Genomic DNA, 18,090 nt, shown 5'->3' with positions numbered 1-18,090 from the left:
TGGCTTTGGTTTGTTTTATAGATTTAATCATTCTAATAACTTTATTAGGCTGAATATCGTGCTGAATGCGCCGAGCGTGAATGCATCCAGTTAAATAGAGGAAAAGAAAATTTAGAGGGTGAGTATGACTAGAGTAAGTTCAACTCGAGTGCGAAACTCTTGCTAAAATTGCTCTACAATGCTTTTAAAGGCCAGCTACATCGTCTCTTTTCATATATATATATATATATATATATATATATATATATATATTACATACTATATGAATTATATGTAATATATGTATATATATATATATATATGAATTATATGTAATATATGTATATATATATATATATTACATACAATATGAATTATATGTAGCGCCTAAAAGTGACTTCTAAGAAACTAGCTACAACTTTAAAATCTTACTATATATATATTCCACATCTCACAATATATATTATCTTAAACTAAGATAAAAGATTAAGAGACCCAAAATTCAATATATATATATATATTATAGCCATCAACAATTGTAGGTTTTTCAGACTTTTATCATTTTTAATATTTTTAAAAATATTAAAAAATCATAAAAGTCTGAAACACCTAAAATTGTTTAAACATACATTTTTTTCTCGTTGGAACCACACAACCGCCACTTATATATATATATATATATATATATATATATATATATATATATATATATATATATGCGCCTATCAACTCCAGATTGTGGGAATATGTTTACTGCCTATACAAAGATGGTCAACACATCAATAACTACAGCCCTTAACATTGTTAGAAGACATAGTTATTGATATGCGTTGAAAATCTTTATGTAGGCAGGAAGACTATTGCCATAACCTTTAGTTTATAGAGATTTATTGAGTCTTGGTATCTCCTTATGTTTTTACTTGTTTTAAGACCATATACATTGTGATGTTACATTGAAGCTTAAGCATTCTTTATTTAAAAACTATGCTTAAAATTTTTTTTTCCCCCACAAATTTTCTTGAATGATACGATATCGTTATCGATCGTATTTTCCAAGTTAATTTGACAAAATAATTAGTTGCAAGCTTAAGATTTGTTATTGCTTTATTAAGAATTCTTGGGGGGGGGGTCTTTTCTACTGAATCGCATTCTTCTGCCTGGAACTGCAAATTTGCTGACACGCAGAACTGCCATTCTATAGACTTACCATACATATATTATTTTTTGTTAGATAGCTTTTCATTTAATTCAGAAAATTAGTTTAAATAATTAATCCCAAGAATATTTACATTAAAAAAGGTTTCTTTTATATGACAGTGGCACGTGAACAAACGTATTGGTTTTATTTACGAGCACAGGTGAACCATAATACTTTACTTTTGCTTTCAAAAACTTCAGAAATCACTTTCCATTCGTTAATTAATTTTTTTTTAAATGTAGAAATGGTTATCTTTTTCTAATTATTAAGATTTAAATTGAATTTAAATTAAATTCGGAAATAAAATTATTTTTTCCGGTATTAATTTAGAAATAAAAAGTACATGCTTGCTTTAACTAGGTTTCACGTTAAAAGCCAAGTATTATTGTTCATTTATACGCGCCCTGTCATATTAAAGAACAGATTTTTGTATATATTTACCCATAGGTAAAACGAATGACCGATTGACATTATATATACACACACATGTATGTATGTATATATTTGATGGATCACATTCCGTCGATTTCGACATATGATCACCGCCATAACAATTTAAGTTGCTCGGAAATCCACACAGATGATTTTTTCATAGTGGTGAAGGCTTTGCGCAGAACAAATCACAGTGAATTAAACGCGCTCCCTCCTAGATACAAACCTGAAAATTTCTACGTCTCGGCATGGTACATATAGCGCCTAGCCTTCCCAAATGGTTACCCATCTTATACTGGCCATGTTCATCGCTGCTTGATTTCAGTGATCTGGCGAGAACGAGTATGTGAACATGATCATTTCGTATATATATATATAACAACCGCTCCATTCCCACCACATTACTTAGCATATAAAGCGAACAAATATGTAATTGAACTAATACTATCGGTGCCATTTTTTATTGGTTATACCGTGTCAAAATACCATCGGATTTATAGATATTATTGGAAAACTTTAAATTCACAATTTCCCTCCTTTAAAGAAAATTCTGGATTTAAAGACTTACGTTCAATTAATTTCATACAGTAAATCGGCATTGAATAACCTAAAAATGGGTTGATATGCCGTGAAACAACCGAATCAATTTTTTTTTTATTGTGGAATCTATTGTTGTTCCATTTCGTACCTCAACTTATTAGAGAAATAAAATGGGTAAATTTTTCACTGAACACCGGTTATTCTAATCGAACCCGAAATAATCAAACGACCAAATTACAAAATGTTACTCTGATCAATCGTTAATTAAATTATACATATTTGGACGCAAAATATGAACTTATATCTATATGATTATTATAGTATTCCGTGAAGACAATGTTTATAGATATCCGTTTATAACCGGTTTAAAACCAACTCTTGAACTATTTTTTTATATTTCTCTACTAACTTGGGGTGCCGTATGGAAATTTGATCCATTTTGTCATACTAAGCGAACTCAATTAGTAACACTAAGCATTTTCATTTTTATTTTTGTTTGTTTTAATTACACACTATTTGCTTGTTGCTTTTTCTTGTTTGTTTCATTTATAATTTCTAATTTTTGGGTTCACAAACACTTATTATATTATTTGCTTTACCAACATTCAATCTTGTTAATCATAGCCATCAATCTGGTCTTAAGTCTCTTAATCTTTCACATTTTTAAAACTGACAATAGTATATTTCTTTTTAAATAATTTCTCTATTTAATTTAAGATTATGTGGCGCATTATGGCCTCATTTATAAAGCAGAACAAATTTTAGTTGATAAATTAAAATAATTAACTTTTGGTTGACTTCTCCATGGTAAAGTTTTTTTATAAATAATGTCGATTTCATTTTAAACCTACGAAAGATTTCAATAAAGAAATAAAATATAAGCTCAATAATTAATATCAACTAGAACTTTGATATAAGAGGATACAATTCTAAATATTTAAAATGTATCGAATAAAATATTTAATTTCTAGATGTTTAATATTTCGAATTGTAAAAAAATATATCCTTCAATTCTATTATATTGCAGTTGAAATATTATTTGCATTTTTCATAATTTAAAAATACTTTGAGATTAGTACCATTCACGAAAACTAATATATATATATATATATATATATATATATAATGTTCTAAATTAAAACAAGCAATTTTCCCTTAGATAATAAGACTGGGGTCAACTGCTTCATCTGAATTTAAGTCAAGTTTGTTTGGGTTTTTTTATATTTTTCTAAACTTTGAAATATACAAATAAATACAATAATAATTTTTCCTTTTAAATTCAAATTAAAACTAAATAATTTCCATGGTTAGTTCTAAACCCAGATTTGAGCATGAATTTATCACAACTCTTAGTGTGTGTTTATATTTAGTTTTGTTTTTAATAGGCATGTTATTTATATAATATTGTTTTTTTTTGTTTATTTGTTATTACAATTTGAATGAAACAAATTGTAATACCTCTGGCCCTTGTACAATAACACATGAGCTCCAATTTGGAAAATACATCAAATAATTTTGCAAAGCTGACCTTCTAAAATCAATCCGTAAAATATTGAATTAAACAGGTGTTTTATCTTTTTTTTTTTTATCTATTTTACTTATTTTAAAATAGACAATAACATCTGGTTCATTTTAATATATGATCACCTAAGACGACCCTCTTTCATCTCTTATATGAGGACTATTGTTAGAATATAAGTCTGACTGAATGTAAAAACGGAATTATGCATTTAATGAAATCCTTACAAAATTCATAAATGATGCAGAGAATTAATTAGCTCCTTATGTTAACATAACGAAGGTTGTCGACTGAAAATATAATTTCTAAAACTTTAATTAGAAAATAACCCCGCCCCACTCGACTCTTTCATCATAGAGATCCCGATAGCTGTACTGATTGCTTCTTGTCTTTTTGTTTACTTGGGAGTCACCACTTATCAAGGCCTGAAGGCCGCTCGAGGATAAGGGTTAATGAATGTAAGGTGGTGGTGTAGTGATCGTTAATGGTGTGAATTGGGCAGAATTTGATTATTTATGGGGACGGCATAACAAGAATTTGTTTACATTAGATTTGAAGGCTACCATGTTGTATTCAACCGGGAAGCATGCCAGCGGACTTTGGAATTCACTTTCTGTTCCCTGTTTCTCTGACAGTAACAACATTTAAATGAAATGTCAGCAAACATCTTGCTGTATAACTCCTAACCTAATTGTCCCCTTTTGTAGCTCCGACCATTATTAGACTAGCCTCTTACCGTCTAGGTGTGACGGTGTCTAAGTGGTCAACGACACGGACTGAACACCCATGTGTGCACAGTTTTAATTCAGTTCACTCTACAGAAACGTTTAGCCGTTTTGTAGCGCTTGCCAATATTAGAATACCCTTTTTACGTTCCGATGACAATACTGCCTTGTTTTGAACGAACAAAGGTTATTTTAAGAACAACCTCTGCCACATCGACGAAACATTGCATCCTTCTGCCTGTTTTATAATTATTTTAATGGTGGATGCTTCAACAAATCACAAGCCATCGTGCCGCCTCGACGTAAATACCCTCGACAAATCCGACAAGAAACAATGTCATCCTCAGATCTTACTCAGATCCTTAGGTGTAACTAAGTAGGCCTTTTACTTTAATAGTTTCTTCCCCAGAACTGTTAGACTTTGGAATTTCATTTCGGGATCCTGCTTCTCCAACTGTACTGACATACAGAAGTTCAAGTGTAATATAAACAGATATCTTGCTACTCAATTCCCTATATAGTATTCCTGCAACTTACGTCTCTGATAGTAGCATCCTACATCCAAGTGGCACTGTGCCTTGTTTGGGGTGAAAATGTAATAAAATAAAACGGGTATCACGGTAGCTAAGTAGTTAACGACATAGACATGAACCTAGGTGTACTAAGTTCGAATTCAGTTTGTTCCACAGAAAAAACACTTTATCTATCCCACATCTGACTTTGTGTCTAACCCCTAGGAGAGGAGGTAAATGATATATCTTCACGATTTGAAAGTAACTGTTTATATAGCTATTCATATTTCCTGTCGACAGCCTTCGTTACGTTAACGTAATGAATTTTATTTCCTCTGTTTACTCTCTTATGAACATTGGAAGCATTTCATTGAATATATAATTTTGCTATTTTGTTCGATTCCATCTTCACTAACAACGATCCTCCAATGAATAATAGTTACAAGAAGGTTTTCATAGGTGATAATTTATTTTTAAAAAATGAAGCCGGTTTTTGTTCATTTATACATTTTCTACCCATCAATATTTATTTAAAAACAAACATTGTTTATATTCTTAGGCAAATTGTGCTGCATACTATGGAGATTTTTTGGTTTCATTCCTCACCCACCATGTTTTTTAGTCTCTCATTTATCACACATCCTCCATTCGTATGCTTGCTGTAATTAGCCAATGGCATTAACTTATTTCCAATATCTTCATCAGCTTTTGTGTTGTCTTGCATGGGCCGAATTACCATTTTATTTTTCTTACATAATTTAGTCGTTGGTTGATGATTTATTAACATCAATATTTGGGCAAATATCACATGGCCACTTACAAACAATTGAGCCGCTTACCAACATGTCCCTTCCCCCCAGTTCTGATAAAATTTTATTTTTAAATATTACATTCCTTGATTTATATTTTCTTCTTTTTTTTTTTTTTAAATTTAAAAAAAAATGAATTTTCTAATGTTTACATTAGAGTGCTTTTATTCCAATGCATTTTTATGAAACTGGTTTCTTGAACATTATGCATCTTTATAATTATATTATTGACAGCTATCAAGAAAATCTCAAAAATATCTAAATACGTTTCAGAAATTTTGAGATGAGGATTGATTATTTGGATTCTTTGGATTTCTGTCCTCACTTTCAGTATTATTTTCACTGTAGTAGTGAACATTATATTCAGAGTGAGAAAACAGTAGTGCAGAGAATCCAAATAATAAGTCTGAATAATATCCAATCTTCCATCAAAGCTAATATGTCTTTATATATCAAAATAGTTTTCTTGCTTTAAAACCCGACCTTTTCTGGAAGAAGTGGTTTAAAATATGATTTGTATGTATTTATTTTTAACTAATATATTAGAGCAATAGAAACTAAATGATGAACGCGGGTTACCAAGCCCTGATTGGTTGAACAGATCACGTGATCAGTTAAATATAAAGGATTTTAAAAAGGTTAATTTAATGATAGACGGAGCAGCCTACAGGTGGCCCCCGCCAGACGCTATATTCCCATGATTGCATGAAGAGTCACACGAGATAGAAATCTTCAGATTATCCTTACTTTTTCAGGTATAATCTTTAGTATTCTTGGATGTACCATTTACCTAAGCAAGTAAATAAGCTCTCGTGTACGAGTTTACTAGGCAATAAGATGTGATTCGTAAATTGATTCTAATTGTTTAGGTTAAGTGAATCATAGTGATTCGTGATTTTGCATAAAGATCATGACGACTGTAAACATCATCATCAATCATTACTTCATCATAGAGACGTAATACGTATTCATAGATTGTTCATCGTTGATAAAAAAAAAGTAATTCTTTTGAAGACTCTGTGCAGCTAAAAGAAAACCCGACTCAAAATTTGAGCCACACTTTTATTATAAATAAATAAAAACAACTGATCTTTTACAAGATTTTATAAATCAGTTCATTATCTTTCTTGTGAATTTCTCAAGATGAGCAAATGTACCATGTCTCAAAGTAATAAAACTGAACTCAGGATTTAATTTTTAAAAAAAATTGGAAAAAATTTTTTTTAATACTTTTGACACTTGATTTTTGTCGTTTATACAGGTTTCAATATATTGTTTATAGTAATGGAAGAAAATTAAATTCTAGCGATGACAATTTTTATATTTAATTTCTGTTTAAATCCTGATTTCACTGTTATAATTTAATAACGAGTGAAATGTTTTGTCAACATTCATATCAATCGCCATATTGTTTTTTTTTTTTTTTTTATATAAACACGCTCAAATGTTTGGTCGTTTTAAACAGATACTGCGAAGCGATCATTCCTTGGTTCGAAACGCTCATAATTCACATAAAAGTTTATAAAAAGAGATCGGTATTTCGCTGCACCGGATCTTTAGAAAATAGTTCATTTTTTAACACCTTTTTAATTTCCTTTGCACTCAAATTTGTCTCGTGCTGCAATTTGCTTATCTTATCAAAAAATAAATTGCTACCTCTAACTTGCTTTAAATTGTGTTGCAAATTTACTTAGTCTAATTGCTTTAAAATACTAGACTTCGCACTCTTTATATATATATTCTATCCACCTGCTGCTATTATCACCCCTTTTTTCTTTCTGATAAATTCGTCACTGTCAGCATTGAGGATTATTCAACATTCAATAATGACGCCCCTTATCCCCAAAAAACGACTAAAAGAAATTTTAAAGTAGGATATTTGGAAAATCAAATTTTGCCATTTCAGGGGGTGGGGCTTTATATAAGCAAATAGCCACTCCCTACAATATGTAGCCTATCTATTTTTAATATATTGAACAAATATTTAAGAATAAAGAATAGCAAAATTATCGGACCTGAAAGAGACCAGTTATGGTCGAAATAAATGTGCTATTATGCGTTTAGTTCGTCATGAATATTAAAAACAACTAAATATAACTTGAACTGATATTCTAACGAAGAAAACTATAAAACATTGAATTTGGGATTTTAAAATATTCCACTTTAGATGGGAAATATGGTCAGATATAAGAAACTAATGTCAATACGTTTAGATCTATGCCGGCTCTATTAGCGATATTGAGCACTCTCGTTTTATAGTTATAGCAACTCTATTGTTTGGAGTTTGTTGATTGACACGAAATTGCATCAACACTACACATATTTGTTTTCCCAACATCGATTTGTAGCGTTTATTATGAGACTAGTTATATTTACCTGGCGTTGCCCTGTTGGAGACCCATTGCACGGGTAGAAGGAAGGTGGATTAGGGTTAAAAATAAATTTAACATCTAGTCAGGTTTAAAATTAAAAGAAGAATTATTTTTTTTATTTTAAATAAATACCGTATATTTTGGCGTATATGGCGACCGTCATATAAGACGAGGTACAAAATTGGAGCAAATTTTAATAAATTTATCATATATCCGTTGTATAAGACGACTTCTAAATCACGAACCCATATTTGTTTAGCCTGGGCTAGAGATTGCAACACTCGGTATCTCATGAAATATTGGCTTTTAAAGATGACTTTTTAACTTTAAGCGTCGTCTTATACGCCGAAATATACCGTATACGAATATGAAAAAAAAAAAAAGAAAATACTTTGTAGGTAAGTATAGGCAAGAAATATATACTCATAGCTTTATTAACCCATTAGGTCCCACTGTCCGGACATAAAATAATTTATTTTAAAAATCCATAAGATAATATATAATATTGGTATCTGAAAAAAATAAAAAAATAAAATAATATTTATATTATATTTCATAAACTTCCCTCCAAAAGTTGTTGGAGTCTTAAAAAATTAGTGAAATTTGCTAAAATTCTGTTCGATGATATATTAGCTTATATAAATACTGTTTCCGATAGTAAGCCACTAATTTATCTAAATTGCAATGTAATTTTTTGATTTGAACTGCTTCTTACAATAATCTGTAAATTTAATCTCTAATGTATAACTCCTGGATTTCTAAAGTATATCAGATGTATACAGTGTCCTGTTTACAAGAGTTATATTTCGCTTTCTAAATAAAATAAATAACTTTTTCGCATCAAGTTGTGTATTTGACCCTATTTTTCTGTTTAACCGAAGTTTCGACTCTATAGTAAAAACAAAAACAAATAGATACCCTGACACTTAATGTGTTTATATAGGGGTTTATATAAAGGAAATGTTCTTTGCTTAGTCTAATGGGAAATGTAAACGAAATAAACTATTAACCCCCATAACTTTTTTTTTTTAAGTTCCAATGTTACGGGTCTCATTTTCAGTCTATTAAAAAGATTTAGAAAAAAAAAAAAGCTTTATTTTTAAATGAGTAAATCAAATTTTATGAGTAACCGAAGAGCGACTGTTTTGCCCGTCATTTTGAAAAGAATCTCAAGAAGTAAAGGCAAATAACTGAACAATAATTCAAAGTTATGTAATAATGCCATTAATCGCTAAGAATGATTTTCTTTATAAAAATAAAACAACTTGATCAATTTATGATTTTTGGAATATGATATTTTCGTTTCCTCACGAGACGGTACATCAGAGTTTTTTTTATTTTATTTATTTTTTTTTATATATTGGTGACATTCTACATAAAAAGCGGGAAATGTTCCTTAGTAGGTTTAATGAGAAGACATATAAATGAACTAAACGATTAACCTCCATAACTTTTTAAGTTCTATGGTGACGTGCCTCTTATTTTTATTTTAACTGTCTATTAAGTTTAAAAAAAAAGAAAATTAATATAAAATACATAAATATAATTAAGTTCGCTCCAAGTTAACCTCTCTCTCATCGTCCCATACCCCTCCCCACCACCCACTTAAAATTGCCTGGGTCTTAGTCGGCTTGCTCCAGTTGGTAGGTGGCCATGTAATTTGCATGAATTGCTTTGTGTGACCCCCCAAGATCTGCATGTCTTCCCTGTTTGACGTGTTTCCAGGAGAGCTGGGCAGGGCGGAGCAGAAGAATAAGCAACTGCAGGAAGAGATGCACCAAACCTATATAGAGTTTCAACAACTCATTGAGTAAGACTCACTACTGACAGCCACGCCCCTTTTCTAATGTTGAGGTAGTATTTTCAACCTTTCTTTCTCTCCCCTTTTTTTAAAAAAAAAAAAAAAAAAAACCCTTTATTTTTATTACTAATCCCACTGCTGGAATTTTTGTGTTTATTTTCTATTTAAAAGAAATGCACGCATTTTTGTTTCTTAGACAGTTTTTGTTTGTTATTAATAAATTCATCATTAAATAAAAGCAACTCATATTCATTATTAACCGATGATCGTTAAATTCCTCGTTTTAACGTGGAACCATTTTGCATCTTTACCACTGCTCTGTCAGAATACTTAGGCATCCAGCAACTTGGTGTGACAGATTTTTTAGATAATCACACACAAACACACACAATCGTGTATACATACCTAAATATATATTTACTTATAAAATACACATTACCCAATACTCTCTCTCTCTCATATACACACACAGATATATATATATATATATATATATATATATATATATATATATATATATATAGTCTTTGAAGTTTTTAACCTTTAAAACTATACAAAAAATAAAAAAAAATATTTTTTATCATTCGTTAGAAAACCATCTAGTCAGTAAGTCATTTAATCACCTGCAATCACTGCATCAACTCGCTCTTGAATTTACTATAGTACTAATAATTTATTTTTTAAAGGGATCATCAGTTGTTTACCATGAAACACTGTTTCGGAGATTTAAAAACAAAATAGTATATTACATCATGGCTCCTCAGCAGTGTTTATCAAACACCACCTCCCTTAATCTTAGGAAGAAGACATGTTATGAACATTTGATCCAATTTCATATTCTTAATTGCAATTACTAACCTTTTCATGCTATAAAAATGAATTTCTTACCTGTGTGATTCATCAATTTCCAAATTAAAAATGGATATATTTTTTAATTTATCAGTCTTGTATTTATAAGATTAGGATTAATCAATTTAACTACTTATCACCCCCACTATGATTAGTATTTAGTATATTTACATTCTTATTTATTTAAAATTAAATATATAAAGGTTAAAAATATTTATACATATATACATTTATATATATATAGAGAGAGAGCGTTATTAAACATTTCAAAATCACTAGAACATACATTAATTTACATTCATATTGCTCAAATTACTGCGCTTTGCACGTGTTTCATTGGAAGGCATAAACCAATCATCAGAGACTTTACATTTAGTTCATCAAAGAATAAAATGTACATTTTCTTTTTTTTACATATGCTCTGAAAGTGTAAATGCATTTTCATTGAGCTTAATAAACTGTTGTAATTTTAAGATAGGCTTATTGAATATATACATTATAAACCTATATTTGTTTTAAGGAAACACACACACACACACACAAGAATATATATATATTTAGGTTTATTGGTCAATTGTAATGGGTGAATAAATCTACTTAAAAAATGGGGGGGGGCATATGGTACGTACTGAGCTTCTTTTTAGTGATGGAAATTGATTCTCATCAAAAAAATCATTTTTGGAACTTCCAACATCTCCACAAGATCCTTAGCAGTGATCTTTGGTTTAGCTACAATGTTTCAAAGCTTGTCATTCAACTCTGATCATCTTAGAGAGTGAGTTGTATCTTATGAACTAAACTCACTTTATATGAATGCATGAAACAATGGCCATCGATTTTTTTCTATATTGTCCTCATAACATGATCTGACACATTCTGCAGCATATTTCCTATTTTGTGTCAAAGGAAATCAGTACGTGTTAAAATGTTAACTTTGGCCACTTATTATTTGTACTTTGCTGAAAAAGCTATATATACATTATATTATAATGCAGCTCTTTGCTATTGAGTACTATTTTATAAACACTGTAGTTTCATTTGAAAAACATTTAGGAAACCACAACAATGCAAGTATCATATATATATATATATATATATATATATATATATATATATTGAAAAAAAACACCCGATGAAGACATAACGTTAAGTGGCAAATATTTCAACCCTTAACTCCTGACATTTGAGGAGGAAGAGCACAGCACATCTGAGTCATGAGTCGTGGATGTCCACTGATGTCCGGTTGCGCAACCATAACAATATGGCACGCACTTGAACTTGGCATTATGAAATTAATCTTTGTTCTTTTGAGACTAGCGTCAACTTGAAGCTTTCTGTGTCATATATATATATATATATATATATATATATATATATATATATTATATACGCATGCATGTATATCAGTTAAGACAAGTGAACTGGTGATTCTGGATTTCGAAAGAAATCAAAGATTAAACATGTATGCACACATGTAGCTCATAATTTTGGTATAAATAGATAAAAAAAGTATACAATAATACAGCTCTATTTGTAATTGACCACTATTATATATATATCAATTATTGTTGTAAGGCTGCAAGTGATACCAACATATCAGTCGTAACAACATTTGCAAATCTTCACATAAAGATACAACAACAGTAAAAAAACAAAATCGTTCAGAACTTTCCGTAATTCTTATTAATTAGGTTTACTTTTCTAAGGAATTTGTCAAGAAAACCACGAGAATTAATGCACAGAAAACTCTTTGATCTTCCCTGGGGAAACCAGTCATTCAGTTCACATACTCTTTTTGTGCGATTAAGGTTAAAAAAAATCTAGATCATTTGTATGAAATAAATATTGATGGGTACACTATTTTAATATGGTTAACGCGTTAGCAAAACTGTCTCTTATGAAGTCATTCTTTTGTAGTTAAGCGAAATAAATCTTCTGTACATCTTTGATAATGCACTTCAAAGAAAACAATGTCTGTGTATGTAATTTGTCTTCAATGAAAATTTGCAAATATACATTATAATTATTGTTATGGTATTATTATTGTCATTGTTGTTATATAGAAATGATTCGTGTTTGGTATTTGAGGGCGTATTTGATTATATAATTAAAGTGATTAACTGACCTAAAACTAAATATATTTTCGATATTAACCAACATCTTTACAATACTACTTTCTTCAAGGACGCCATAGAAAGATAATGCCCAAAGTTAATATTGTTGAATATTGTACACAACTTACGTTCGTGAAGCAGTTCTTTATGTTGAATAAAGTTGGTTACATGATATGTGTACATATTAGTGATGGGACGATTCCAATGTTTTTCCTGCTTCTGATCCAATTACAGATTCTGTACTGAATTCCCGATTCCGATTCTTTATAAATCTCTAAATATTTAACTATCACGTTATTTTCCTACAATTATCGTCAATACGCATGTTAAATGTGTAGATTTTTTCTCGCGCATAAAAATACTTGTGGTGGAGGATGATCTATAAATTTTCATTTCATTGCTAGTTTAAAATCAATAAATATTTATCATTTTATCATTACTATCATTAGTTGAAGATTCAGTTTTGAACAAAATCAAATTTAAAAAGATACCCCAAAAGACTCGTTTATGGCGTCGGAATTTAGACAAATTTTTCCGATTCCAATACCCATATAAATTCCAGTTTTTCCGATTCTCGATTACGGTCAATCGTCCCAACACTAGTTCATATTATCATAAAAATGTTTCACATATGCCCTCATATACGGAACACATTATGTTGTTTAATATACGTAAATGTAAGTAAAAAATAAAATACCAAAGATATTTCTTGTATAACATCCTTAATGGTGGAAATATGAGATTTGTGTAGATGGTAGCGTTATTAAATGAACTGATAAATGTTGTACAAGGTTGGGAGCATAGGACCCCCCCCCCCCCGCAAAAAAAAAAGTAAATGATTTATCTGCACACAATTGACTAAGTTTTCGGTCCAATAGGCAAGCTGTGCAACCGACACTGGATTTAGATAGTGCCTGTTTTAGATTTAGATAGTGCCTGTTTGCTGAAGCAGTTTTGAAATCCTGTTCAGATCTTAAATTTCTCTTTGTGAAATTTATCTGTTCCGAGCCCCATTGATAATTGAAAGTTTCATTTAATAACTGTACTACCTACACAAAACAAATTTTTCCACACACAAAAAAAAAAACGAAATTATTAATTAACTGCTTACATCATATGAATATGTACTTTACTGATAAATATTTAATATATATAAAAAAAAGTATTTAAATCTGTGCGCTGAAAAACTGACCGAAACTTTAGGACAATAAAATAGTAATGTATCTCTTGATTTATAATTACGACACACACTGTGTAGTATATGTTCTGTTCTTAGTCAGAAGTAGAGACGTCCTTCTAGATTGAAGCAATTTTTATTTGATTCTTAGTTCAAAGTTTCTACTTTTGTGACAGTTGTATTTGCCCAACATTTAAACCCGCCCTGTGTCAAACATTGCCCTCGTATGAGGTAATTAAGGATTGGGTGTGGATATAAAGTTCTTTTTGGACCGAATTATGGCCTCTCCGCCTTATCCAAAGTTAAAAAAACGAAACAAAGATATTTCTGGTTTGGTCTATCCGTTCTGCAACATTAATATGAATAAGGATGGATCGTTTTATGGGTACCAGTTTTATTTAGTCTTAAAAAGAAATTAAAGTATTTTTCATAGATAGGATCTGTGTCATCATCATCATTGCATTAATTCAAAAATTCTATCGTTGGCATTGGTTGCTACGATATTTTTCTAGTAAGAATTCTTTCTAGAAAGACATCAAGGATCACGTGAAGATTGGCGACATCCTAAGTGAAAGTGATTTTTGTGGAATGAACTGGATTCGAACTTTGGACACCTAGGTCGTCAGTCCGTGCGTTATGCACTGGACCACCATCACCTCTCATAATTGAGATAAAACGCTGTTTTGTGACCAACAGTCCCTTATTTTGAATCTGTTTGGGCAGATATCACATAATTATTCCTTTCATTAATACAGACCATGTCTTAATCCATTCGGGGAGGGAGGGAGTTTATTGCATGTAGCTCAAGGCACCATTAGTTATGATAATATTTTTGTACAAAATAAAGTGTGCCACATTTTAGGGAGCTTATTTCTCCACATCAAACCAAATTATGACTATTATATGCCCTTATGGGGAGGAAGATAAAAACAAAATACCTTACATAATTTTTATATATGAAATTCTAACATTTTAGGTATGGCAGGTCGCAATAGTCCATACTCTCATACCTTATTTCAGTGCTCTTTATAATACGAAACTAATAATCAAAATGGTGTACATATGAATCGCCTTAGTGTTTTCGATCATTCTTTTATACACATCGCACTCAACATTGACCATTTTTAAAATATACATGCTATATTCCACTTCCCCATTGCAAGTTCTATTTTATTAGTATTATTATTATTAGATTAGAGATTCTATTCAGATGTTGAGAAAAAATGATATTTTGGTCATCCATAACTTTTAAAACGTCTAATCTCTACAAATGATTTTGATGTTTTAAAATCCACTGTAAATGTCTTAAAATTGGTCAGTAATTCGCCGCACCAGATTTAAAATGTTAATGAACAAAATTGTTAATATTGTTTTCTAGTTAAGCATCTGCTATTCAAAATGCTCAGGGTTTGATTGGCTTAATGGATTCTATCGCAGATTATGAAATTGGCTGTACTGATTTTATAATTCGAGCGAATCTATTGAGTTCAATTATGCGCCCTAAATGGACTGATTTGCAGCTACAAATCTTCGGTACTGATGCAATAACTGACCCAAGATTGCGTTGGTATCTTCTTGGAGTTAACAATAAAGCTTCAGGGGAAAAAAACCGGAAAAGGCCGAGGCGATTAGCTAAGCAACAATCAGCTGTCAGCAGACGATGTTTTCGTTTATAAAAAAAATAATTTATCTAAAAATTTCGATCATAGTTGTTTCCATTTAAAAGAAAAAATGATTTTTGTCCTTACAAAAAGTAAATAAAATTATTTTTTTTAACTTTTGCCAAAATAATTTTTCACGCGTTCAGTGAAAAGAGAAGACAATTGATATTCGTTAATTCTTGTTTCTATGTTTTCGTCTTTAAAAATGATTTCTTTGAAATATTTGTTGAAAAACATTTTTTAGTATACTTTCCTTGAAAAAAAAATAGTTCTTTCATATAGTCATACTGACGATAAGTCTTATCTTGTGTTAAAGTTGTGCTTCCAGCATTTTAAATTTGTTGTCTGGCAGTGTTCGCGTCGGCTTTTTTTTATTCTGGCAACTTTTCGTGCTGCTTATTGTAAACTGTCGACGCGTCCTTGAGTTATGTCATGGATCCGTATCAAATGTTCTTTGAGCTCCTTTTCAGTCCTTCCTGAATTGTTTTAGAAAAGTATTGAAATTTGTTTTGTATCAATCCTCTGTATCGGATGTCTTTTGTGTGTGTCTAACGTTTGTACTGTCTTCTGATTTTCAGATGAACTGCTTGCTGAGAAGGAGAGATATAAATCTATCAGTGACGAACTGGACCAGACATTTGCTGAACTGGCTGGGTATTAAGATCCCTTCTCACCAACCATGGCAATTGCTAAAACCTAATGGCCCTGCATCAGACTCTCTTTTTTTTTTTTCTTTAATTTTTTTTTAGGTACGCTAGGTCTTTCTGAAATCATTTGATGGTCAACAAAACAACTATAAAAAGGAAAAAAAAAACAGCAAAAAAAAATAAAACATCTTTCTGAGCAGCACCTAATGATTTTAAAATAAAACACTTTTTTTTCTTTTTATTTTTGTCTTTTTATCAGAGTGGAATTCGAACTTTCAACAATTAATACCAAACGAAAAAAAAAACCATCTGACAGAAAAAAAAAAAATTATATAAATAATTATCAGTCCAACCAACCAGACAAAGAAAAAAAGGAAAGAAATTACCCCCTCCCCCCGATCAGAACTTTTTTTCTTTCATCTTCCTCTATATTAAAAAAGAAAACGATAACCTAGACCAAAACCTTGTGGGGTTACTAGTGGATCACTCTGCCGATTCATTCTTTTCGAATCACGATAGGGGGAAAGATAATATATTACAAGAATTGAGGCTTTTGACTGTGATGGAAAGTAGGGGACAATAAGACCCCTTCTTTTCAGCAGGCAGAACTGGCTGGTTATATATATATGATCATATATAACGAATAAAACCTCTTTTTTTTCTTTTCTTTTTTAAAATATTCAATCTCCTTTAATAAACAAAAGAAAAAAAAATCTATAAGTATCCTCATAATTTTTTGGAATAATATATATATATATATATATATGTATGTATGATATATATATTTAAAAAAAAAAGAAAATTTGAAAGAATTGTTTTGCCGAGGTTTTAAAAATTATTAAAAAAAACATATGAAAAAATATCTCATGTAAGCAGAACCTGCATTAGATTTTAATATATATTGCGGTGTTGATCTTAAAGATCTAGCAATTACAAATTAATTTCCTCTCTTTCCCCTACAGTGACTCTATTTTTTTGTTACTTTCAATATTAATTGACATTTTTTTTTATGAAAACAAAATAAAACTTTCCACCCACAAACCTTCTTAAGGCGTTTCTTGTTGAAAGTCAAAATTGTGTTTTTTTGTGTTTGTGTTTGTTTTTGTTTTTGGGTGGTCTACTTCTAAAGTAGTATTCGTTATTTATTTATCACTAGCATGGATGCCTGGCGTTGCCCGGGTGTTTGGAGATGTGTGTTGAGCAAAAAAAAAAAAAAAAAAAGTGGTAGTAGGCAGGCAGGTCGAACCCGTGCCGCGAAGGAGGAAAAGAACGTGAAAAAAAAAAAACCCTGACATGTTTCCTGTTGCGTCCATCGCCAAACCGGAAGTGACGTAGGTTTAAATTAAGGCTAGACAATCGAAAAGAGGGGATGACTTTCGAAAATATCGGCGAAAAAAACCGAGCCCTCCGTGTAGAAAAGTGCCCAGTTGAGGGTGATGGAATTAATGTTTTTGGCCAATATTTCGGTATTTGTCGTCTGAAGGGTCGAGCTTCAAAACTATACCAATCTCGTGAAAATTCGTCGCCTCTATCGAAAGTTTTAGGCAGACATACACACATACATGCATACATACATTTAAACAGACAGGTGAGATTTATATTATAGATGTCGACGCCATCTATACTTACCACTGATGCATGTACATTAACATGTATAAAAGTTTCATACTTTTAAGCAGTGGAGATGATACAGCGGCATACTTTTACTCTTAAACATCTATAGAATAGTTACTCTGAAGGCGGAATAGTAACCCC

At 30.7% G+C, this 18,090-nt stretch overlaps 1 protein-coding gene across 45 annotated transcripts in view; it reads left to right on the top strand.

Annotated features, from left to right (window-relative positions):
• LOC145292169 (tropomyosin Tod p 1.0102) overlaps positions 1–16,576 on the top strand; it is a 166,291-nt gene extending 149,715 nt beyond the window's left edge. For 23 of the 45 annotated variants that reach the window (XM_080138414.1, XM_080138419.1, XM_080138418.1 and 20 more), the window contains one exon: positions 16,267–16,576. In XM_080138414.1, coding sequence (XP_079994540.1) covers positions 16,267–16,349 — 83 coding nt within the window. In that variant the 3' untranslated portion in view covers positions 16,350–16,576. Of the gene's footprint in view, positions 1–9,811; positions 9,941–16,266 lie in introns of all 45 variants that reach the window. The other 22 variants (XM_080138408.1, XM_080138410.1, XM_080138412.1 and 19 more) reach the window with 1 other exon arrangement.
• The last annotated feature ends 1,514 nt before the right edge of the window (positions 16,577–18,090 follow it).

This window comes from Euprymna scolopes, chromosome 13, assembly GCF_053919585.1.
Source record: "Euprymna scolopes isolate OS-2025 chromosome 13, ASM5391958v1, whole genome shotgun sequence".
In the NCBI taxonomy this organism is placed as follows: domain Eukaryota; kingdom Metazoa; phylum Mollusca; class Cephalopoda; order Sepiida; family Sepiolidae; genus Euprymna; species Euprymna scolopes.
This window is presented reverse-complemented; position numbering and strand designations above follow the sequence as displayed.